At 33.4% G+C, this 23,589-nt stretch overlaps 6 protein-coding genes across 6 annotated transcripts; 2 read left to right on the top strand and 4 right to left on the bottom strand.

The window, feature by feature from the left end:
• Positions 1-41: 41 nt before the first annotated feature.
• On the bottom strand, positions 42-3,286 carry LOC106670065 (H/ACA ribonucleoprotein complex subunit 2-like protein). Its single transcript, XM_014400069.1, has 3 exons — positions 2,960-3,286; positions 2,819-2,894; positions 42-369 (listed from the first exon to the last, which is right to left on the bottom strand). Exons 1-3 carry the CDS (start codon positions 3,141-3,143, stop codon positions 138-140), a joined length of 492 nt encoding a protein of 163 aa, XP_014255555.1. The 5' UTR covers positions 3,144-3,286; the 3' UTR covers positions 42-137.
• A 2,225-nt stretch (positions 3,287-5,511) lies between these two features.
• Positions 5,512-8,804, bottom strand: LOC106670087 (glutathione S-transferase-like). The gene is made up of 5 exons (XM_014400103.2): positions 8,671-8,804; positions 6,289-6,421; positions 6,061-6,228; positions 5,859-6,001; positions 5,512-5,781 (listed from the first exon to the last, which is right to left on the bottom strand). The coding sequence occupies exons 2-5, from the start codon at positions 6,419-6,421 to the stop codon at positions 5,614-5,616; spliced, it is 612 nt and encodes a 203-aa protein (XP_014255589.1). The 5' UTR covers positions 8,671-8,804; the 3' UTR covers positions 5,512-5,613.
• Positions 8,805-14,145: 5,341 nt separating this feature from the next.
• On the bottom strand, positions 14,146-15,503 carry LOC106670066 (GPN-loop GTPase 1). Its single transcript, XM_014400070.2, has 4 exons — positions 15,100-15,503; positions 14,719-15,042; positions 14,416-14,663; positions 14,146-14,345 (listed from the first exon to the last, which is right to left on the bottom strand). Exons 1-4 carry the CDS (start codon positions 15,420-15,422, stop codon positions 14,158-14,160), a joined length of 1,083 nt encoding a protein of 360 aa, XP_014255556.1. The 5' UTR covers positions 15,423-15,503; the 3' UTR covers positions 14,146-14,157.
• Positions 15,504-15,534: 31 nt separating this feature from the next.
• Positions 15,535-18,416, top strand: LOC106670067 (exosome complex component MTR3). The gene is made up of 5 exons (XM_014400071.1): positions 15,535-15,841; positions 17,463-17,698; positions 17,757-17,903; positions 17,965-18,096; positions 18,171-18,416. The coding sequence occupies exons 1-5, from the start codon at positions 15,658-15,660 to the stop codon at positions 18,366-18,368; spliced, it is 897 nt and encodes a 298-aa protein (XP_014255557.1). The 5' UTR covers positions 15,535-15,657; the 3' UTR covers positions 18,369-18,416.
• Positions 18,417-19,171: 755 nt separating this feature from the next.
• On the bottom strand, positions 19,172-19,708 carry LOC106670069 (probable splicing factor 3B subunit 5). The gene has a single exon (XM_014400074.2). The coding sequence runs from the start codon at positions 19,597-19,599 to the stop codon at positions 19,342-19,344; it is 258 nt and encodes an 85-aa protein (XP_014255560.1). The 5' UTR covers positions 19,600-19,708; the 3' UTR covers positions 19,172-19,341.
• Positions 19,709-19,897: 189 nt separating this feature from the next.
• On the top strand, positions 19,898-23,207 carry LOC106670068 (60S ribosomal protein L10a). The gene is made up of 4 exons (XM_014400072.2): positions 19,898-20,007; positions 22,154-22,309; positions 22,624-22,945; positions 23,003-23,207. The coding sequence occupies exons 1-4, from the start codon at positions 20,003-20,005 to the stop codon at positions 23,171-23,173; spliced, it is 654 nt and encodes a 217-aa protein (XP_014255558.1). The 5' UTR covers positions 19,898-20,002; the 3' UTR covers positions 23,174-23,207.
• Positions 23,208-23,589: the final 382 nt, after the last annotated feature.

The raw sequence follows: 23,589 nt of genomic DNA, 5'->3' as shown, positions 1-23,589 counted from the left end.
AATATTCATGAAAGGAAGGGCAGAAACAACAGAGAATAAAATTAATTTTTTTAAAATGTTTATTCTATAAATTGTTTAAAACTTACAATGTAAAATATAAGATTTTGTGTTTAATGGATCAATTAAAACTCTATTTTTTAGATGGGTATAGGAAGAGATTTTATTTCACTTTTGACTTCGTCATATAATTCTTTATACCCCTCAGACTCGCCAATGTATGCAGCGATGACTGCTCGGTTTACTCCCATCGCTAAACCAATATCCTCCCTTGATGGAACAAAAACGTACGGTACATCCTTGTCTTCACACACAGCTGGCACATGAGTATAGACATCTATTGGCGAAACGTCTCCTGCTAAAATGGCAATTCTGGAAAAAAAAATACAGGTTTCATAATTAATATGAGCACGAGTTTTAACTCTGCAATATCCTTATGAAAGTGGGTTTTGTTTGTAGCAATGACAATACATTTAAATGCAAACATTAAGAAAACTAGTTTGTCTCCAATTTTGGCTATATGTTGGTCAGAAAAAATCCGAAACACACCTAATAAAAAGGTAACAGAAGTAGTCTAAGCAGGTTTTGGTAGGTTCTTTGAAGAACGACTCAGTCCCAACATTGTCAAGGACTGTAATTAACCTTATCTTCAAGGAAATTTGAAACCACCTATTAAAAATCTAATTATTTCAATTTGAAGACATACTTAACATTGTTTTACCCTGAACTGTAACAGCTGAATTTGGTTTTTTGCCCAGACCATACCAAGATTCAGATTATTCGTGAGTAAAAAATTGGTCAATAGACTATATATTTTAAAATAATAGGTGTACTGTGTTAATTTTGTACATCCTACCAAAGTAGCTACTTCATGGTTAAGCATAAAGAGGAGCCAAACAGATTTTCTATGGTTATAAAATAAAAACAAATAAATAAATGATTTCAAACATTTTTTATTAATTAAAATCCTCTTCATCACTTTCAATACACTTCTCCCAACGTGTTGGCAACTTCTCTTTACCCTCTAAATAGAATTTTGAGTCTTTATTATTAACAAATTCTGTAAATGCATTTTCCAATGACTTTTGATCAATAAATGTTTTTATGTTGTAAAACATTGTCCAGGTGTCTGAAAAGATGGTAGGGTGGTAGGCAAGAGATCTGAAGAATAGGGAGAGTGAGGCAGAACAGCATAACCAAGATCTAAGTTTTCATGTTGTCACGTGGCCGAGCAATATCATGTAAAAGAATCAGCCTTTTCTGATTGACCAAAGATGGCTTCAATAATGCCAATTTCTATCATTGCTTCATTTGGAGTGATTGTATTTTGGTATTGAATGTTTCACCAGGATTCAAGAAGCTGTAGATCAGCCCAAATGAAGCCCACGAAAAAGTCACTATCACCTTTTTTTGATGAGTTTGGAAAATGTGGTGCTGCGTCTCCTTTGTCAAGCCATTGTCCAGAATGTCTGCTGTTATCGCTGAATATCCACTTTTCAACACAAGTAACAATTTTATCCAGAAAAGGTTCACTTCTGTTTTGGCAAAGAAGTGTTGTGCAAACTTCATAACAATGACTTGTGGTAGTTTAATGCATGTGGAACCCAACTTTCAAGCTTTTTCACCCTACTAATTGTCTTAAGGTGGTCAGCAACGGTCGATTTGCTAACTGAAAGATTCTCTGAAATTTTCTTCAACCAAGGCTTGAAAAGTATCATCATCTAGGGAAGAAATCCTTCCCATGATCTCCTTAGTCATCAAAGCTAGTATCCTCTCAAAATTTTTAAACCATCTCTAAACGCTGCTCTCCCACACATTGTCATTACCTCAGAGTTTGTTTCTGGCTGTTTGGGCACCATTCCATCCAAGTTTAAACTTATAGAACGAAATTACACAAAAATTGCGCATTGACATCTTAGAATGTCTGAACAAAATGCTACTGAAGTAAACAAACATATTTGTTTGTAAAAAGATTAAAAAATGTTGACATTCATACAAAAGAATAATCCATTAAACATAAACAGTTTATCTGATAGGGGGGTTTTTGAAAGAAAACTTGCGTTATTTTCCAGACAACCCAATAGAATCTTCATCTTAAATCAAATTATTCCTGTTAATATTCTATATCTGAGGTCATTAATGATTCCCTACACTAAACTCCTTGACCTTTTCCCAGATCACCTGTTGTTTGGCTTGAATACTCCAGCAGGGGATCTGACATGTAACAACCGTTTGATTGCATGTGGCATGAGTATGGGGTACGGGCCTACTCAGGCTTTTAACCCCTCGGGTCCTGGTCGCCCGCCCTGTGTAATATATGTGGCATGAGTGTCTATACAAACGCATGTTCTAATCAAGTACTTAACCTTTTCTTCTTCAGAGTTGATCAAACTACTTTGTCAATACTAATGTAGATTTTCTGCAATTTCCAGCTTCAGATTCAGAATTCTTCATTAAGCTTAAGGCTTTTTATCAAATCAAAGCTTTTATTAAGAGCTGTTCTGTACCTTTCATGCCTTGGCTTTTCCTCTCTAAGCAGTAGGAATATCAGCCTGCATAGGCCTTTGCATCAACAGCAAACATTTTCTGCTGTTCCTTCTCCTGCCTGGTAATATCTGCCCAGATTTCGTTCTGCTGCTACGAGGCTGTACAATTAATAGAATCAGATCTGATGCAGGAAAAGTGAAACCTAGTTTATACGGTTACAACAATTTCAGACAAGCATCTTTGAAGTTTGAAATATACAACTTGCTGTCCTACCAATAGATCATTTGTAGCAATAGTCATAAGTGTATAGCTAGTCATATTAAATGTAGCTTACCCTTCAACATCTCCTTTCCTGAGTCTTGCCTGTACGTTCTTCAAACCACTCCAATATGCCTTTCCCTCCTTGTGCGCTATAAACACAAAAATTTGTTTAAAAACAAATAAAATAAAATACGGGAAAATACTCCAAGCGTACATTTTTTTATCAGCTTGTAGATTTTTTTCGTGAGCTTCCTACTGGCTAGGGGTTTAGCGATTTCATTGACGAACTTGAGCCTCTCCTCGTAAGTCAAGACCTGTTTACTATCCATCATCGATGTATCTTCAGGCGGTTGTTCCTCAAACTCGCTCAGGCTTTGTTTCTTCTTGTCTTTAGTCATTTTTTAAGGCTCTTGAGATGTTGTTTAATAAAAACAAACACGGAAAACGCCGGTACTGTAGACCGTCAACAACAAATCCGTTGAACAACACGTGTATCTGTAAATGCCACTAAATGGAACCTCCATCAGAGGTCATTTACAGACGCTAGCACTCCTATCTGGGTTTGGGGCGAATTAAAGTATGGGTACTATTAAATATAGCTATACTATTAAATATATAAAATATTAAATATTTTATCTCAACAAAAACCTTAATTAATTGAAAAGAATTAATTTGGTCAAGCGGACCACGAAACCTAATAAAAGGATTCATGACCAATTCCCTAAAAATGATAATTCTATGGCAGTGGATCATGATCAATTTTCCTAAATTTTTACAAAGCTACAAGGATCCATGATCAATTCACTCAAAATGATAATTCTATGGCAGTGGATCATGATCAATTTTCCTAAACATTTAACAAAGCTACAAGGATTTATAACCAATTTACTCAAATTGTTAATTCAGTCACAAAGGAATGTCCTCAAATCTATTACAGCTACTAATTTTTTTTCTTTCTTTATTTTAAGAAACTTCATATTATATGTACATACTAACTCCCATACATCACAGAAACTACAAGAATTACTAAACTTTAGTACAGTTCGGAAAATAAAAACATTGGGGGAAAACAAGAAAATTACACTTCTCTGGCTATCAGGGTACACAGCAGAAGGGCAGCAAAAAGGGCGATAACATTGGGCAAGGAAAATTTCATGAGAACACCTTTTCTCCTCAAACCCTTTAGTGGCATACCAAACTGCCAAAAAACGTGGATCCATCAGACAATGGTTTAAAAATAAGCCTTCTGTTTAATGGGAATATAACCTCAGACAGAGGCATGCAAAAACATTCATCTAAGGACCAATGTAAAAACTAAACACCATAACTACTAAACCTTAGTACATATTAGGACTGTTGATGTGACACTGCACTATGGAGGTATCAAAATTAAAAGCAGAAGAAACCAGCCTGTGCAGATATTGCTAGAAAAACTAAGAAACCACAGAATATGTCCTATACAGGCTGAGATTTTACTCTCGAGAAAGAAAAAGCCAAGGCTTGAAGGCTACACATGGGAGCCCTTAATAAAGCTTTGGGATCTGACAACAAGCCATAAACTTAACAAATATCCTCCAGACATATTAGAGACTGCAGAATAGACTAATGTTAGTCAAAGTTTGCAACTCTTAAAGAAGCTAACTCCTTTTAAGATTCACCAATGTTCAGTGATATTGATCAAATTTCTTTTTGAATTGTTACATTTTTAACAATTTTTATTATATTTGTCAGAATTATATTAAAAATATTTTTTTAAATATATTTAAATAACTACTCTCTCAATTTTTAATTATGTTCAATCTTATGAAACAATATATTTGTTTCAATATATTTTACTAAAAGTTTATATGTACATTATCATGTTAACAATTTCATATAAGCAAGAATATGAAAAGGCAGCTTATTAAGAACACAATGAAGTATATCAGTGCTACAATTGTCACGAACAAAATCCTTCCAAATTTCTTTAAATTGCTTTCTTGATGTCCCTCTTTATTGCGTGTAGATGATGTGACAGTATTAATGCTCTCGGTCAGCGATTTATTCGAATTCGCAGACTTTCCTAAATCTCCAACTTGAGCTAAGTCTCCCGTTCCACGCTTTTTAAGCACCATCTCTTGACTTGAAGGGTATCGGGCCAAGGAGTTATCAGGACTGTTCAAAGGCAATGAGAAGTCCGTTATAAAAAAGCCTAGAAAATTTCTATTTAGAAAAAAAAGAACACATTTTCCACATTTCTCATAAGTACTTACAAAACAACAAACATAAAATTAAACAATTTTTGATAAACAGCATGTAAACTACTAACAAGCATATGATAGAAATTATCAGTTGCAAAATACCAATTTATCAATTGTAAATGTTAACTTTTGACCATTATTATTCAGAAATCGTGAGATGCGGTCTGGTGTGATGTAGGTTTCACAAAAACATTTTCTTTATCGTGCCAACATTTCGATCTTTATTGAGCCCTGAAGATGATCTCAATAAAGATCGAAACGTTGGCATGATAAAGAAAATGTTTTTCTGAAACCTACATCACACCAGACCGCATCTCATGATTTCTGAATAATTATCGATTAACGGTCACTAATCACCACACATTTGACCATTATAATGTATTATATATTTTTTGTCGTAGAGACTTGTTGTGTAGGTCTTGATTCATAGTACCTTCACTTCTTGATAGTAGCATAGTTCTTACATGCAAGTATTTTGTCTTTTTCCTATTATTTGTACTAGAAGGATCAACAATCAATAACAAAATGTGTCTAAATAAATTTATTTTTTAAACATTCAATTAAAAATTTTATAAACTTTTTATATAATTTATTTATTTCAAAACGGTATCATTAAAAATGGTTTGAATCACAATGCAGTTTGTGGCCTCTTGGAAATCCAGTCCTTCACTTGTGGAATTTCAAAAAATTTGGCCCTCCAGGTTTTCAAATTGGGATAATCCGCATATATATCCACACCAAGCAGAGTCACGAGTGAATCTGAAAACCCTCCTAAGTAAAAGTCAGCCCATGAAAGCTAAAACAATATTATATTAATTCAAATTATAGCACATTATTATAGTTTTTTTTTAAATATAAAATTAAACTGTCTACCTTTCCATTAGCGAAATATCCCTTATTTTCTTCAACCATTTTATCAAACTTGCTAAAGTAGTAGGGTAAAGTTTCATTTAAAATTTTAGCTTTCTTCGTTTCCTTGACAGCTGGGTCAGGTTCGTGGTGAAATAAACTCACCTCTAAAAAATATCGTTAAATTCGACAATTTTGATATATAATTTCAATGTAAAATGTTTACCTTTTCTAAAATCTTGGAAAGTATCGACAATTATATCAATTTGCAGATCTTCCCAATCATTCGACCCCCTAAGATTGGCTTCTTTGGCCAAATAACGACAGACTGCATTCGACTGGTGTAAAACCTTTCCATCGACTTCAAGAGTCGGCAATTTTCCAAAAGGAGATCCTGTCGGAAAAAAATATTACTAATTTGTTCAAATCTTAATATTTAAAAAAAAAAATTTACTTTGCTTTAACTTCTGCCATTCTTCAAGTGAAACTCTTTCATCTTCAAAATCCTTGCCCATGTAATGAAGTATCATTCTTATGGGCTCGCCAAGAGCCTTCACATTAAAATATGTAAGTTTGTATTGAGACATCTATTAAAAAAAATATGCGATTAATGTACGAATGGCCAGTAAAGAAAAAAATCAGTAGCTACACAATTTGCACCCACACTGTGTTATATAATTATACTCTTTGATCTAGTAAATTTTTTATGAACTTTTAAAATGAATTTATTGTGAGTTAAACATTAATAAACAATTTGAGGTCAGAGCTCCCAAATAATTATTATGATCTTAACACATTCAATGCGGCTGACCTTCAGGGAAGATAAGGTATTCCAACAGGTCAAATTACAAAAATAAATAGAACGTTTAATTTTTTTTTTTTTTTTTTGTGTGCCCTACAAGATCGATTAAAATTGAAATTACAACTCGCGTTAAACACATCTTAAAAGAAACTACATTTTCAAAAATTTCAATAAATGTATTTTAATTATTTATCTAGTCTCACTAGCCAATGCCAAACTTTATTTTATCTAGAAAATTGGTTCTGATCCATTTCTTTTTAGAACAAAAAAAAAGTTTGTTCGATCCACTAGACTTCAAAAACAGGTAATACAATTTATTTTTATCTAGACCTCTTATCTTCTACTTATATAATAAGTTCTAAAGATTAAGATCAATTTATAAACTCAGCTAAACATTAAGTTTTTCCTTTTTTGATTTATGCTTTTGTAAAGCATTTAAATAATCATGTTCAACTATTTAATAATAGGAAGCTTGCAATACAATCTTCTTTTACCTACTGCATCTTCTTGTCTGTCTTATCTAAAACAAAGAATTGATAATGGCCCATTTCATTATAGGGAGAGAAAAATTAGTTGTTGTTTGTTTAATTATCAAGCAAAAGTTAGTGTTAAATCTGGCTTGGCTTTGTTAAAATGTAACAACCAAAATATTTGACCATTCCATTGAAAATATTTCAGAAAAGAATCCAATATAGCTATTGATTCAGGCAGATCAATATTCAATAAAATATAGTACAACTCTTAGAAATGGTTTTCTGGCCAATTACATATTCCACATCGATTTCTTGGAAGTTTTATTATATATCTTAATTTGACATATTCTATCCTGACAGTTATTTTTTATTAGTATTTTATTTTATTTATTTTTGATCTCCTCACATTTTTTTTTCATCTGGCGTTTTTTTTACTTATTACTAATATAAGTGCTGTCATTTATATTCAACCCTTCCACATGTCACTTTGTTCCTAATCCATTCCTAATTTGTGCACAAATGTGATTATTTACTAAAAGGCCCTTTTGAAGAAACAAAATTTTAGTAAATTGGCGCAGTCCGCCGAAATAGGGTCTCCCTAAGGCATGGCAGGGTGATGGATGAGCAAAGGAAATTGTGGTAATTTACGTTTATTTATTTAATTTATGGAGTATGGTTAGACCCATAATCTTTCAATAAGCATTTTACACAAATGAAATAGAATTAAACTAAATAGAATAGGCAGGAAAACTTAGAACAATATATAATATAATGAACAGTACAATATATATTCCATGCAATAATATACAGAAAGATATTTTACATAAAATTTTTATTCTTTTTAAGCAATTGAAAATATTTATATAATATACATATTATAAAATATAATGAACATTACAACATATATTCCTTCTAATATTGTACAGAAATATATTTCTTAAATCTTATTTACATATTTTTTAAACGGTTGAAAATATTTACAAATAATTCAGAGACCAATTTATATTCTAACAAGTTTTTTATACTACATTTCTGTGCAATGTAGAGTATACAAATTTTGTATACATTTTAAAAGGTATTGAAATTATATTTAAGAAATATATTTCTGTGTAAAATTACATACTGTTGATTATATTATATATTATTTTGCAATACAATATGCATATTATAAAATAATATATAATATAATGAACATTACAACACATATTCCTTGTAATATTATACAGAATTATATTTCTTAAATCTTATTTATATATTTTTTAAACAATGAAAATATTTAATTACAGATAATTCATAGACCAATTATATTCTAACAAGTAATTTATTCTACATTTCTGTGCAATATGCAGTATAAAAATTTTGTGTACATTTTAAAAGCTAATGAAAATATATTATTTCATTGCACTTCTTCAATTAGGAGACATTTCCCAGAAAATAAGTTAGTTCTCATTTTCTGGGTGTTTCTAGGGGTTCATTTTCATATTCTGGGGCTAATTTAGAATGAAATACCGGCCTGAATTTAATTTTTTATCGGAAAGAGAGAGAAAAAAGTGGAACGTACCTCGGCCAGGCAGGAAGCAACAGGTCGGTTAATGTGCGCTGGAGTCAAGTCAAAAGGCTTGTGGGGTCGTGGGCCGCGGCACGTACTCCGTTAATTTGATTGAATTGCTTTACAGACGACGTCATTCCATTTCCAGCGCTGGGTAGAGAAGGTGGAGAGTAGATGGCATCAGCTTTCAAGTTTAAAGCGCTCTCTGATGTCTGATGTCTGATGTCTGATATTGACAAAATCGAAACATTCTAATATTCAAAACCAAAAGCTCTTTATTTATTTCATTTTATTTTTTTCTCTATTCTATCTAAACATGTACAATGCATAAAATTACATTGTACCTTGCAGAAATGCAATAAAAATAAATTTTATATAGGCTGATAAATGTATTTCAAGACAAAAATGAATTTATTTGCTTTACATTGAATACGTTATTCTGAAAAAAAAATTAAACGAAATGTAGGGCACAATAATGTAAAATGAAGTCTACTCTCAGTAAGCTTAACTTGTGCTTGAGAGCAGGAGTTCAGATCTCACAAATAGTTTTATACATTACAAAAATTAACAAAACACATATTTGTACAAATTAGTGATAGCAGTATATTCTTTAGTTGACTATTGACATTTTAAGTATTTTTTAAAAATTATTTTATTAATATATTACTTTTAAAAATTTCTCTTCTTGTTTTTTTTTTTTTTTTAATTTTTTAATTTTAAATTTATTTTTAAAACTTGCTTTGCTTGCTTTGGAAACTGAGGAACATCCTCCCTCATACGTACTATCTTATACTGAGATCTTATCTGACAGATCGATTTTGTCGAGTCCGTCAGGGAACTGAATTCTCACCTTATATACGCATAAGGGCGGATGTTCCTCAGGGAAGCATACTTGGCCCTTTTCTATTTTCCATATACACTGCAGATATTCCTACACACGTTAACATTTCGACAACCATTCGCTGATGATACAGTGATTCTTACACGCAATTCAGAACTCTCAATTAACACTCAACATTTACAACACCTGAATGAACAATGTGTTTCACAAAGTGGAGAATAAAGGTAAACCTAACAAAAAGCACACAAATGAATTTTACCTTACATAAAAATGTCTGTCCTGCGGTGAGTATAAATGGAATTCCATTGCCTACCACTGACCTTGTGCGTTATCTTGGACTTTTCATGGATAAACGACTGACTTGGAATCCTCGAGACTAAAAAGTCAGCAATCAGACCGACGTTATAAAGTATTAAAAAGACTACTCGACTCATGATCAAAATTAGACCTTGAAAATAAATTTTTAATTTACAAGACAATTATTAGACCTCTCTGGGCGTACAGTTGTGAAGTGTGGGGCTCAACCAAGGATTCCAATTCCCAGCGTCTCCAATCAATCCAATCTAAAATTCTCCGTCAAATTATAAATGCTCCTTTTTACGTTTCAAATTACACTATCCATAAAGACCTACACATCTCGTTTGTACATGAACTTATCAAAACCCGATATAACAAATTTCATCAATCACTGAACACACACAGTAATCTATTTGTACAAAATTTATCACTTCCAACCCTACCTGAAAATCCTCCAAGACAATTGAAGCGAAAGTGGCCCCGAGACCTTCTCAAGACTGAACAAGATATTAGTGTGAAGGAGTGTTACCACTGGGCAACTTCTCCTACAAGAGCCTCAAATGATAATTCAACATATATGAACATATTTACTTAATACATCACTTGTAGTTGTAAATACCAAATAAATGTAATATAAAAAAAAATTATCATAAGAGGGAAAGGAATTTATATCAATTTTGTTGAGATATAAGAATCTTAATCCTACATTATATGGAACGTTTACTTTAGGAACAATAAATTTTATTAACACATTGGTTTTTGTAGTGTAATTGAAATTCATAATAGATAAAAGTTTATGCTTACAAATACGAAGACAAGAGTATATCATAAATAATTGTATGACTTTTAACTAAAAATCAATGTAAAGTTGTTTTGTGTTGTATCTTCTATGTTTATTTAACAATATTTTTTTAAAGAAATTTGAGCAATTGAAGAAATTGTAGATTTTACGGTACCACCATAAACTAAGATCCCATATGTTATCAAGGATTGTGCTAATGCAAAATAAACAGTCCTCATTAAATCTAGCTGAAGAATGTTTCTTAAACTTTATAAAATAATTTTCTAAATGGTTAGGGACGCACATGCCGTACTATCCACCTTCAAGAAGGAAAAATCATAAGTTAAACTGTTGAGGTCGAAATATAAGAAAACATCGTTAATTTCCTAAACTTTTTTACCAAAGCACCAATATGAAACTTAGTTTACTTTATTATCAAAAATTATTCCCAAATATTTAACTTTTTTAGAATAGGGTATAATTGGGCAATTACAGTTAAATGAATTTATTCAAAAATGTAATACTGTTCTCATTTAAGATGCTTTGATTTGAGAGACTAAATTTAATGATTTTAGTTTTAAGTGTGTTTAAAAGTAAGAAATTACATATTTATTTTGAATAATATAAATAAGGTGCTAATAAACCATTACTCAAAATAAATATTTCATAGAAAACTTGGCATAATTCAACGAAATGATTTAGTAAGAAATTACTATCTAACCATTTTTGAATTACTACTATTTCAACATTAATATTTTTAATTATTCACAAATCATGAGGTGTGGTCTGGTGTGAATAATCTAACGAATTCTGAATAATTATCGATTAACGGTCATTAATCACCACACATTAATATTTTTTATTATATCATCATAATTCTTGCCAGAAAAAAAGGTATAGTTGTATCGTCAGCATATCCCAATATTTTAGCTGAAAGTTTTAGTTGAAGTCATTAATGTCAATTAAAAATAGTATAAAGCCTAACACACTTCTCTGTGGAACACCACAATTAATAAAAATAATATATTTCAACTTATGTTTCAAGAGTTAAACAAATCTAACTACCCAAAATGACTACATAAGAAATATAAATCGACCAACAATTTAAATGATTACATTAAATTCAAAAACTTGCAAATGCAAAAATCTAACTAAACAATGTTACCTGGAGTATATTGAGACCCTCAGTCAATTACTAAAGGTTATAGCAATTTCTGGAAATATGTAAATTCAAAATCCAATTCTAACCATTATTCCGCCATAATGAAAACACTGGCGCACAGATAGCTGATGCCTTCTCATATCTATTTTACACTTCTGGTGTAAATAATGTTTCCACTCTTCACTCACCCAATGAAAATTAACTACTTAATAGTAAATTTCAGTCGTTAGTAACTTAAAAAACTAAACTCTCAAGTCTAATAACCTGCTGTTCCAGATGATATCCCTGCCATTTTCCTAAATTAAAAAAAAAAAAAAACTGTAGTTCCTCCATAATTATGCCTCAATCTTATTCAACAAATCAATTGAAACATGCATATTTCTTGATGTGTGTAAATTGTCTTACATTGTCCCATCTTTAAATCCAGCGGCTAATCTGTAGTATCTAATTACCGCCCCATTTCCAAACTTCACATGTAGGCAAACTGTTTGAATAATCAGGTTGTTACATGTTAAAGCCCTTCTTTATGTCAGGAATTACCTAATTTAATTCTGACCAAAAAGTCATCGCAAGTATATTCCTCTTGCTTTGTTCTTTTCATTCGATTTTCATCTACAAATTGCATTTGGAAATTTATTCAGAAAGGATAAATGATTCAACAGTTTGTTTTACAAGTTTGATTTATGAATTTTACAGGCGTCATTTTACTTCAAGGTAGCAGAAAACTTTATTTTCCTTAGCCAATATTTAATAAAGTTAAAATTCCTCCAAAAATCAAAAATAGAAAAGCAACCTAAGAAAGGAAGAAAATTTTAGCTCGTATATGTATAATTTTAAATATAAGATTATTGTTAATAATAAATTAACTCAAACAAGATATAAAGTGTCGTTTTTGAAAGAAAAAAAAATCTTTAAATACATTGGGTTCAAATTCCCTTTGATATATCATTGCTTTCAAGGCCTAAACTGTTGCAGCCAATGACACCCCCAGCCAATTTTTAAAATATTTGTCCATTCTATTTTTTTCTGCCCAGGACTTCAGTGAGAAAAATGTGGTTATCCCACAGACACTGAAGATGATAAAACGCCTGTTAGACAAAAATAACAACAATTTAGACGCAAGCAAACCGAGACGATCAGAGACAGCCTGATGTCAAACTCACTCATCACCTCGCGGAATTCGATTCTTCAATTTGTTACTTATTTGATAAATGAAAATAGGCAGAGTTGTACAGAACAAACTGATTGGTATATTTCAACGATATAAAAGTAAAACTCCTGTCAAACTGAACAGCTTAACATTCAGTCTACCCATTGAGTCACGGATGAGGGGTCAAACCACTTCATAATACTTTTTGCATATTATTCTCAATTAAAATCTCATAATATATACCAGGATTTGAACACAGAACCTCTAGCAAATATGATCAGACCCCCAACCACTTTGTCACTATAGTGCATCCCCCATTTCAAGCACACATAAATTAATTAATCAAATTGCTTTCATAAATAATATATTTTTATTTATTTATAGTGGCAATAATATAATAATAATAATAATGTCCCAATTAACAAAGCACAAAATCAAAGCCTTTACAAACTGCATTCCACATATTCGTAGCATTGTCGAGGACAAGGAGTTCTGTAGTGTCGGTGTATTATTTTATCTGCACAGTTTCAGCCATACAAAAAAAAAAATTTCTGTGAAATTTTCCATTGGTGTGAGCAGTGCATGAAAACTTGAACATATTAGCACAAAATGAGTGTGAAATTATCTTCCCCTGGATTCCGGGTCACGTCAGCCTTAAAGGGAACGAAGAGGCTGACAGAGGCAAAAGAAACTTCAAAAATGCTGCATGAACTGGACACTGGTTAGTCCGGCAGATATTAAAAATTCCTTGAAACAATTAAGCTGGAATGAATGGCAAAACTGATGGAACACCCTGAATGAAAAACTAAAGGTGCTAAAACCGAGTGAAATTTGTAAATACCGTTTGAATGTATTTATTAGTGTGAAAGAAAGGAGGCCGCAAGATCATGATAATCTTCCAACCTCCAATTTAGTTGTAGTGAAGGTTAGTAAATTAGTAAGAATGTGAATTATGAAATGTTATAAATATTATATCTATGTATTTTAATTTATGACGTGTGGGAGGGAAACAACAAAGATAACAAATCTCCTATCAGGTGAATTAGGTGAATCGGAAGGCAACAGTCGTTTAGTTGGGGATAAGAGAACTTAGAAAAGAATGTACACGACAAATGTGAGAAGGCTATATATGTGAGGTGCCGGCAATGACCCTGGAAGTTAGTCAGCAAAAAAAAAAAAAACAATTAAAACACAAATTGTAAATTTTAAAATATATTTACAATAAAATATAATACAAAAGTATATATAATAGTGACTTGTAAATGAAATTATTCGTGTACGGTTTGAAGCTTGGGTTTTTCTTTTTCTTTTTTAGCCTTTTTTACCCTAGAAACAAATTCTGTAAAGCTTTCATGCTCCAATTTTTCATTTGCAACCTCTGCCGACAATTCTTCTCCTTCTGAATCCGAGCTGTCATCGTTGTCTGGCCTCAAAAAGATTTCGGATAAATGAACACCTGCAAAAGAATAAAATATTTATTATTTTAAAATAAATAACAAACTAGAAAATAAGCGGAAAAAATTTACCAGAAGAGACTGAGCTTATTAGATTAACTTCTTCACCCTGACTGGAGGTTCCTTTCTTTGATTCGTTATCTTTCTTTTGCTGCAGCTCGTCTTCTTTTTCCTTTTTCTTATTGTTGTATATTTGTTGGAACTCCTTTTCGGCTTCATTCAGCGCTTTCATCACTTCCTCGAATCCTTGACCAGTGAGTGAAGAAAATCCAGCAACCTTTAAATCCCTGTAGAAATCATCCAATGCAAGCGCCATCGATCTAAAAAAGTAAAAACATATATAATGTTAATTAATTAATTTCTTACCATAATTACCTCGTGAGATTTGAAGCGTAAGATGTTTCGGATTCTAAGGCTTCCTCAAAAGATTCAAAGTCTCTCATCCATTCCAGTACAAATTCATGAGAAACGACATCGATTTTATTCATAACGACAACAAACGGGAGTTGTGACTTGTAAAGTATAGAGCAAGCGTAAAGCATGTTAGACATAAAAGTGACAGGCTTTACACTGCGAACTGTATCCATGACATAGACAATAACAGTTGGAAAAGTAGATGACAGTGTTTCAGTTATGATGTTTCCTGACGCTGACCAGGTGAAAACTTCTATCTGCCCAGGTGTGTCAAATATGTAATACCTGAAAAGTAAAACATATCAATGACATTTTCAAACATTAACAATTTCATGTACATACTTGTGTTTCCCCTCGTTTTTCTTCATGAGCGCGAGGAGCTGGTTGAACTTGGTCGAAAAGAGATTGAGCGAAGTGACGATTGCTCCATTAGGACCAAGGCCGTATTGTTTCATCACTTCTTTATAATTTACGACATCCCTGATGTCGACGTTGGCAGGATAAGGTACTTCGAGGCAGGCGGGATCCAAATTAATAACGTACGGTGGGACCACCGAAGAATATAGCTTGTTAGTAAGCTTGCTCACGAATGTCGTTTTACCTGATCCTGCCATTCCAAGGACAATTATGCACGTCGGATTTATTCGTTCCTCTTCCACTTCCATGATTTAAAAATTACCACAATTATTCTTTGTATAAATAAAATTACCAAGAGTCACCACAAACGTTGTAGCTGTTGATCCTCATAACCAGGAATTAACCTTTCATTTACTGTCACGTGATAGAGGCTTTGAGATTCCCACGCTTGCCCTTCTGTAAAGTGTAAACATTTCTAGATCAAAAAGTAAAGAAATTAGCACTGGGAGTTGAACATAAACATTGTATTTAAAATCCTTCATCATGATTGATATTGAGGAAATGATAAGGGAGATTAAAAGGAAGGACAAAGAGGAATCCAAGTCCTTAAACGATTTTCTACCTCTAGAGAAGAGATACAAATCCTATACTCAGCAGAGAGAAGAAGTATTTAAAGACAAAGAGCGTAGGAAGGATGGAAGGAAGGACAATGATCACAGAAAAATATGTAAGCATGTTTTACCTACATAAAATCCAGTCATCATTTTTTTCCAAAGAATTAAGAGTATATTTCTTTACTGTAATAATAAACAACAAAAACCCAAACATTTGTATTTATTTGTACATTTTTCAAAATAACCCGGTATAAAGATTAATAGTTGACTTAAAAAGTAACGTTAATAACTGCATCATGAGGGGAGACCTGATGAAGCGCACACGATTGCCCATATTGGTTGCCCGCATCAGATGGGGAGTAGAGGAGGATGTCTCTTTCATATTAATTACCTGTGTCATAAGGCGCATACTAAGCAAATCCTGGTCAATGAAAGACAACCAATATACATCGGTCACCGACACATTGGCTATCCTTATCAAAACAAGGGGTTGGGGCCATGTGGAAAAGCAGTCAACATCAATCCTTTTAACGTTAGTGCCAGAAGATTGAACCTCAGTCAAGGATAACCGCTTCATTGGCTCCGACTCCCATGCACACTAAGCAAATCAACAAAGTGGTTGGTTGTAATTCGTTGGCCAAAAATTGCTTAGTGCGTACCTTTATGTGAGGGAATGTGCCGCCTTCATTCAGATCCCTCCAGACAGGAGTTCAAATCAACCTGGGTTGCATTGCAAACCTGGACAGGCTGGACTGCCACCCCCATCCCCTGAATATTCCACAATTTCCAAAGTTAAATATTCATTTCAGATTCTAAAAGGAGATATTGACGGAATTCAGAAATGTGTATAGCAAATCAAAAACTGCTAGCTCATTATAGGTTAATAGTGTGTCTAAGCTTATTGTAATACTTTCCATAGGGTATAAGTCCTTTTAAAAATTGTTTTCTTTGGTTTTCGAAATATGGGCATTCTAGAATGATGTGACTAGAACTCATTATGGAGTAACAAGTTGGTAATGGTGCTGATCCTATTCTAAAAAGATACCCCTCCCCAGAGGCCATGGCTTGTCTTCTTTCTGAAGATATAAGAGAAAAATGGTTTGGCCTACCGCCCTTCAAAAACCACATTTTTTTTGGGGGGGGGAACAATAGTCTTGCTGAATCATAATTCTTCTACCAAAGGTTGCAACATATCCTTTTTAAAAAGATTGAACACCGCACTCACTCCACCATTCTTCATTTCTAAGGTTGCAGCATATACAATTAATTTTTTTTTGGCAATTTTACATCATTAGGAATTTTTATATTACAAGGTACTCCTGATGACGTGGCTTCAATGACCAATGTATCAACGGTTTCATTTTCTGTATACCAGCATGGCCTTTTATCCAACCAATTACCAGGTTTTACCCATGATTTTGAACTCATGAATTTTGTATAAATATTGGCTATGATATAATTATTACACCCACCTTTATAGGAAAAATTTCAATTTTTTTACACTGTGCTATAAAAAATTTAGTTTCCCTCTTGCTTAAAAGTATAAATTTCGTTGTAAGGGTTTATTTAGCAGTAGTCGAATTGTTAGAGCACCAAACTCTTTGTTTGTAAATCCCACTGTCATGGGTTTGATTTCCGTCACCCCTGGTATTTTTAACCCAACCTCCTTACACCAAAAGGAGAATAAAATTATAATTTCTAATATAACAGCTTACAGATGGTTTTTTGTTTCAGTCATACAACTTGGAACTGTTTCTGATGCTAGGGGATCTTGCTATGTGGAACTGGGTGACACTAAAGTTATTCTCAGTATCCGAGGGCCGAAAGAAATCCCTAACATCCAGGAATATACTGAGCTCTGTGCATTAGAGTGTCTTGTCGAATATGCGCCATTTGTCAAAAAGCCGACGTCCGATGAGGGTTTTATGGCTGAGGCGTTGAGACTCGCATTAGAACCTGTGCTTTGTCGGGTAAATTGACAAATTGGTTTTATTATTTCACAATTATTTATTTGAATACTTTTTGCAGCATGAGTTTCCTAATTTGCAAATCACAGTAAGTGCATTTATAATCGAAGACGGTGGATCGGCTTTAGCAGCGGCAATTACTGCAGCAAGTCTTGCCATGACACAGGCTCGTCTTCCAACCTTTGGTGTTGTTACAGCAGTCACAGTGGTAAAACATTATCAACGTTGGATTTGTTTTTACCTTTAAAACATATAAATCATGTTTCCAGGGAATACACAACAATAGAGTAATAGTAGATCCATCAAAATTGGAAGAAGACTTTTGTAGCAATCCTTACGATGCCAAATCTGTAAAAAATTTCGGGCTCATAACAATCGCCTATATGAACGACCTTAAACAAGTTTGTTCTAAAATTTTTATCCTCTATAATTCATTTTTAGCATGGAATGTAATGAAATTTACTATATATTTTAGATTACTCTTTATCAGATGAATGGAACTGCAAAACCTAGCCTTTTGGATCAAGTTCTGCAGGGTATGTTAAATCGTTGCCAAGAACTGCACAAACTTTGTGCTCAGCATTTGATGAGAGAATTGAAACTGTCAGCCAAGCACATAATAGATACCGCTCAGGCAAGAGCAGCGGTAGAAACATTAAACCTTAACGGATAAATATGAACTTAAAAACAATTAAAGCATTTGTACAGTTTTTTACCTTTATTTATTGTTTAATGTCAATTTTATCAGACAGCATTTATCCTTTTATTGCCTTAAATTTAGTCTAATTAAACATTCATTGGCTATGCAGGAATTCGAACCCAGGACTGCTAGCATGGCAGGTTATTTTACTTCTTCCTGGCCCCATTTCTGGGAGCTTGAACATGTATGAAGTGAACCCCCAGTGTTCTTCCATCGAAGAAAGTAATTTTCAAAGGTGGCCAGAACAAAATTCAGTGTCACCGAGATCCGATCCTGCCTCACATCTTTCATTGATAAGTGCCAGTCAGTATTCATTCCACCGGTCCACTTAGGGGTCAGAAAAAAAAGAACAGAGGCAACAATCTGAATTGAATCAACGGTCATGGGATCTACTAGCAGCAGAATCTGACTCCTTAACCACTAGTCTACTGCGGTCCCCATCCATTATGTCAGTCATTGGTGTGAAGGGAGAGTTTATCAAGAAACCTAGAATTCGGCAAGGATTAATTTATTTAAAAATGGTATTTTGAGGTCGATGTGGAGGGCGGTATTGAAGACAGTAAGGAGTATTGTCTCGTTCTGAGATGTTGGGATTGGAACGACTGAATTCTTTGGATAGGAAACTAATTCATACTGCAGGTTCATCACCACATTTTAAAAAAATGTCTCCCAAATAAATATGTTGATAATATGTTCTTTTTTAAACTGAAACTTGAATTTGGTGGAAAAGCACTGAATTCTGTATGAAAAGGAATCTTCTGATTTTTTTCTAAGACTAGTTTTTTTATTTGATATATTTTGTTACAATACTTAGTTTTAACAATTTTTTTTAACGGTAAACGCTTATAAAAAGGTTCTTGTGTGAACATACACGACAATTAAAAAATATACAATAAAAATTAGCACAATTTACAAAAAAAAAAACGGTCTTTGTTCAGTTCACAAATTAGTCTTCAGGCTTTTCAGGTGGAGGTCCGCACGGCTGCAGCATCTTCTCCATCAGGTTGAACCTTATCCTCGCCTTCGCCTCGTTTTCAGCTATGGCAAAGAAGTTGAGGATGTCGAAGTGGCCGACGTAGCTCGAGTAGCTGTCCCGGTGCTGGTTTACGAGCCATTCGTATTTAATCGTGTCCGCGTGGCCAGTTCCTATATACTTGGACTGCAAATGTTCCAACTGGCTGTGGATGTTGTATCTGTCACCCATAGTTACACGGATAGATACAATTTGAAGCTTGTGTCCGGCTCAGTGAGTAACCTACCACTAGACAGTAGACACTAATCAGTAACCACTATGCCACTTTCAACTTTACAGACGGCAACTTACAAAACCGACGAATTTTATATTAAAAACAAAAACCTTATATGTTTTAAACAAACTTAATCGTACTACTTAAACGCCAAGAATTAATAATTATCGTCTGTAAATAACTACGAATTGGTTTTATTTGCGATTTAGTTATCACTGATTTCCGTTTAGTCCGCAATTCAGCCACGTTTCCTCTAAGCCTTAACCATTTTTCCATTCCGGTAGGAGATCGTCTTACGGTAAGTGTTCTTATCGGGCCGTAAGACAACTTCGTAAATTTCATCTAATCTATTCATAAAAAATGACGTAAGTATACTTATTTTGCATATAATATGTTTATGTACTTATTTTTTAACATTTCAATAAAATAACATACTTGTAAAAGTTGCCTATTTGTGAACTCGCTTTGGGTTATATATTACTGGAGCATCTTGAAACATTTATGCACTCTGTTTTTTTGTTTATTATTAAAAAAAGATCATTATTCGAAGTGGAAGAAATGTATTAGTCACATATTTAACCTTTGTATGGAATATTGAGTTATCTGGAGAAAGTGGACCACGTGGTTTCCATTTTCTCCATGCTAATCGGCTAGCCCAGCTATGAATTTTTAAGCTATAATTTTGTCCTGTCTCATGTTAGTACTAAAAAGTCTAAAGTAAAGGTGGTTTAAACAATTAAGAAGTTAGGTGTGAAGTACTGTGCTTATTGAAATAAGCCTTAGCCTCATACAAACTAGGCCTGGGAATGGTCCTTGATTGTAGTAAACCGATTTTCTAGGCATCTCAAAAAAAAAAGTGCAATAAAAACTTATTTAGTGACCGATTCAAAAATTGTGGAAGTTGGTCATTAGGTGCGGTCATGAATGATGTATTTTAACGTGGCTACAGACATGCTGTATTAGCTGGTTGCTGTAGAATATGTGCCAAGTCTCGAGATGCTCGTCCTGGCGTTTGCCAAATAGTGTGCGCATAGACACATGCGAGGTTTGTACTACCACCTAGTTTGTGTGGAAATGGTGAATATGTTGGTCAAGTGCCTTGTGAATAAATGACTTAACTTCCAGTCATGAGGTCAACAGTGAAACAGTCATTGCTGTAGCTGCAATTCTGTTTTGTAACCACTACAAACTCAGTCACAAAGTCATCAAAAATCTCGTTAAACAACCATTCCAAAATATTGATTCAGCTTTGTACAGATGGAGGAACTCCAAGACTGTTACGTTGGGCTAGGCCTAACCAACAGAAACAATGCTTTTTTTCATTAATATGTCTATACTAGCCGCAAGTAGTAATAAATAGAAATGAAAACTTACTGTTAATTGAAAATTTCAGTAGATTTACATTTCCTGAATGCTTTGCAAATGCACTTCGAAGCGGATGAGAAAGCTGAGCAAGGCAAGCACCGAATATTATCAGCGAATAACCAATCACCTGTCCCCACTAATCTGTATTTGGTGATTCCCAAGTCTGGAGACACCTTTAGAAAAACGTGTTATTCATTTTTTGCCGACCTTTATAGGGTCAGGGCCTGAGTGAATTACAAAACATGTTGGTTGGAAAAAATACACACTGATGTCAATATAAATTTTGAATTAAGTATTTAATGCTCACATAATGTGTCGTGCTATTTTTGTGGTGTTATATTTGTTTCATGTGAAATTGTTTTGAAACATGCATTTGAATATAGTATTTTTTATTTTTTTAGTAAAAAGTTGGAATTCCAGTTAATTTATATTTGAGGTTGTGTTGGGCCAAAATTTTTTGTTTGTCTAGACATTCCATTGCCTATAGTTTCATGATTTAAAATAAGAGGAAGGGGGTCAGAAGTTTTATTTTAACATTTGGATAATTTGTAAGGGTGTTTCTCTTGCTGTTCTTAGCACAATTGTTTTTTTTGTAAAGAAATCTATTTCATCTGTAGGTTATTTGAAACTTTTTAGTTCTCGCAAAACATTACTATTTAGTATGAGGTGTTTAGTGACTGTTAGTTAATGATTATTTGGAGATCGTGGGATGTGGTCTGGTATGACGTAGGTTTAGAAAAACATTTTCTTTATCGTGCCAATGTTTCGATCTTTATTAAGATCATATTCAGGGCCCAAAGTGTTTGAGTGGGCACTCTCAACTTGACACACAATAATGTCACGTCTACACAGAAAAACACTTTGAGTTCTGAAGATGTCTCAATAAAGATTGAAACGTTGACATGATAAAGAAAATGTTTTTCTAAACCTACGTCACACCAGACTGCATCTCATAATCTCCAAATAATCATTACTATCAAGGAATTTACATGAAGTAATTAAACCTTCTCTTGGCAGTGAGGAAAGCATTACCTACTTCACATGGAAATCATCAGCTTAAAATACTTGCCTTCTAATGGCCTAGATAAAAATTGTTAATAAGTACTACATTTTGTAAATATATTTTTTGGCATTTGTTGTCAACAGGTCAAAAGTATCAAAGGATACTCTTTACGAGTGTGTCAACGCTGTGTTGACTCATGCGCAGGAGAAGAAGAGGAATTTCGTTGAGACTGTCGAAATCCAAGTCGGTCTCAAAAATTACGATCCTCAGAAGGACAAACGTTTCTCGGGAACTGTCAAGTATGTCATGTTTCTACTTAACACCTAGCATTATGAGCCTTATCTTCTGTTGAACATTACTGAAACGAATTTGTTAATTATTTAAGCTCGTTTTATATGGAAAATAGGGTTCTAATGCTTAGGTAGTCTAGTCTTACTAGACGGACCCCTACCCAGGGTCTTAAATCTTTGGGGAGGGCAATCGCCCGATAAATTTTAAGACAGTTCTTACGGATATGCGTGAGTAAATCTGGATTTTCTAAACTATACATTAAAAAATTATTAAGTAGTAGATTTAAGATTTGACAACACTATAAATTGGTTTTTACCATCAGGTTGAAGCATATTCCAAGGCCAAAAATGCAAGTTTGCATGCTTGGTGATCAACAGCATTGTGATGAAGCGCAGGCTAACAATGTGCCGTTCATGGATGTAGAGGCATTGAAAAAGTTGAATAAAAACAAAAAGTTAGTAAAGAAACTTGCCAAGAAATACGACGCTTTTTTGGCCAGTGAAGCCCTGATTAAGCAGATTCCCCGTCTCCTCGGTCCTGGTCTCAACAAAGCGGGCAAGTTCCCTGGTCTACTCTCCCACCAGGAGTCCATGATTCAGAAAATTGATGAAGTCAAAGCCACCATCAAGTTCCAAATGAAAAAGGTATACAAAATCATTTATTTAAAGTGTATGTATTTTTATTTCTATTTTTGTCCCCAGGTATTGTGCCTTTCCGTTGCTGTCGGCCATGTTGGTATGACCGCTGATGAATTAGTACAAAATGTCCACCTTGCAGTTAACTTCCTTGTTTCTCTATTGAAGAAACATTGGCAGAACGTAAGGTCTCTCCATGTTAAATCAACAATGGGGCCTCCTCAGAGATTGTACTAATTTCTTGCAGAAAATAAATCTGTTTTTACCTTAATTTTAGTTTTAATATTTACTTTATTTCTACTCGCACTCCTTTTTACACTTTCAATTATTAATTTTTACAGTCCTTACTTTTTTCTTTTTTTTTTCTTTTAAGAAGTATTCAGCAAAGTCTACTTATTTGTTGAATAAAATCATTTGCAGGAGCTTTCATTTTTTATTAGTCATCGGTTTACTTCATCATTTCGTCTTAACTCACGAATTCTTTCTCGTATTTCATCAAAAATAGCTATTAAAAAAGCAATGTTAAAAATTATATTTTTTGTTTATATCGTTGTAGGATGACTGTTATTAGTGGTTCAATACATTTTTCTATGCTTTTGGTTAATGGTTGCCACGACTCAACTGCAGAAGGGATTATGGTTAAATTCTCCTGA

The sequence above is a fragment of the Cimex lectularius genome, unplaced genomic scaffold (genome assembly GCF_000648675.2).
Source record: "Cimex lectularius strain Harlan isolate CLEC.00 unplaced genomic scaffold, Clec_2.1 scaffold49, whole genome shotgun sequence".
Classification (NCBI taxonomy): Eukaryota; Metazoa; Arthropoda; class Insecta; order Hemiptera; family Cimicidae; genus Cimex; species Cimex lectularius.
The sequence above is the reverse complement of the archived record's forward strand: the minus strand, read 5'-3'. Positions and strand labels throughout refer to the sequence as shown.

Excerpts from the sequence above, each read along its gene's own strand:
- LOC106670067 (XM_014400071.1), top strand. The coding sequence starts at position 15,658 with ATGATTGATATTGAGGAAATGATAAGGGAGATTAAAAGGAAGGACAAA. Across the intron at positions 15,842-17,462 it reads CAATGATCACAGAAAAATAT|TCATACAACTTGGAACTGTT; the intron begins GTAAGCATGTTT and ends TTTTTGTTTCAG. Across the intron at positions 18,097-18,170 it reads ATATGAACGACCTTAAACAA|ATTACTCTTTATCAGATGAA; the intron begins GTTTGTTCTAAA and ends TATATATTTTAG.
- LOC106670087 (XM_014400103.2), bottom strand. The coding sequence starts at position 6,421 with ATGTCTCAATACAAACTTACATATTTTAATGTGAAGGCTCTTGGCGAG. Across the intron at positions 6,229-6,288 it reads ATGGCAGAAGTTAAAGCAAA|GATCTCCTTTTGGAAAATTG; the intron begins GTAAATTTTTTT and ends TTTTTCCGACAG. Across the intron at positions 6,002-6,060 it reads TTTCCAAGATTTTAGAAAAG|AGGTGAGTTTATTTCACCAC; the intron begins GTAAACATTTTA and ends GATATTTTTTAG.
- LOC106670065 (XM_014400069.1), bottom strand. The coding sequence starts at position 3,143 with ATGACTAAAGACAAGAAGAAACAAAGCCTGAGCGAGTTTGAGGAACAA. Across the intron at positions 2,895-2,959 it reads CTACAAGCTGATAAAAAAAT|CGCACAAGGAGGGAAAGGCA; the intron begins GTACGCTTGGAG and ends TTGTGTTTATAG. Across the intron at positions 370-2,818 it reads AGGAAAGGAGATGTTGAAGG|AATTGCCATTTTAGCAGGAG; the intron begins GTAAGCTACATT and ends TTTTTTTTCCAG.
- LOC106670066 (XM_014400070.2), bottom strand. The coding sequence starts at position 15,422 with ATGGAAGTGGAAGAGGAACGAATAAATCCGACGTGCATAATTGTCCTT. Across the intron at positions 14,664-14,718 it reads TACGCTTCAAATCTCACGAG|ATCGATGGCGCTTGCATTGG; the intron begins GTAATTATGGTA and ends TTACTTTTTTAG. Across the intron at positions 14,346-14,415 it reads AATAAGCTCAGTCTCTTCTG|GTGTTCATTTATCCGAAATC; the intron begins GTAAATTTTTTC and ends ATTCTTTTGCAG.
- LOC106670068 (XM_014400072.2), top strand. Across the intron at positions 22,310-22,623 it reads CGTTTCTCGGGAACTGTCAA|GTTGAAGCATATTCCAAGGC; the intron begins GTATGTCATGTT and ends TTTTACCATCAG. Across the intron at positions 22,946-23,002 it reads TCAAGTTCCAAATGAAAAAG|GTATTGTGCCTTTCCGTTGC; the intron begins GTATACAAAATC and ends TTTTGTCCCCAG.
- LOC106670069 (XM_014400074.2), bottom strand. The coding sequence starts at position 19,599 with ATGGGTGACAGATACAACATCCACAGCCAGTTGGAACATTTGCAGTCC.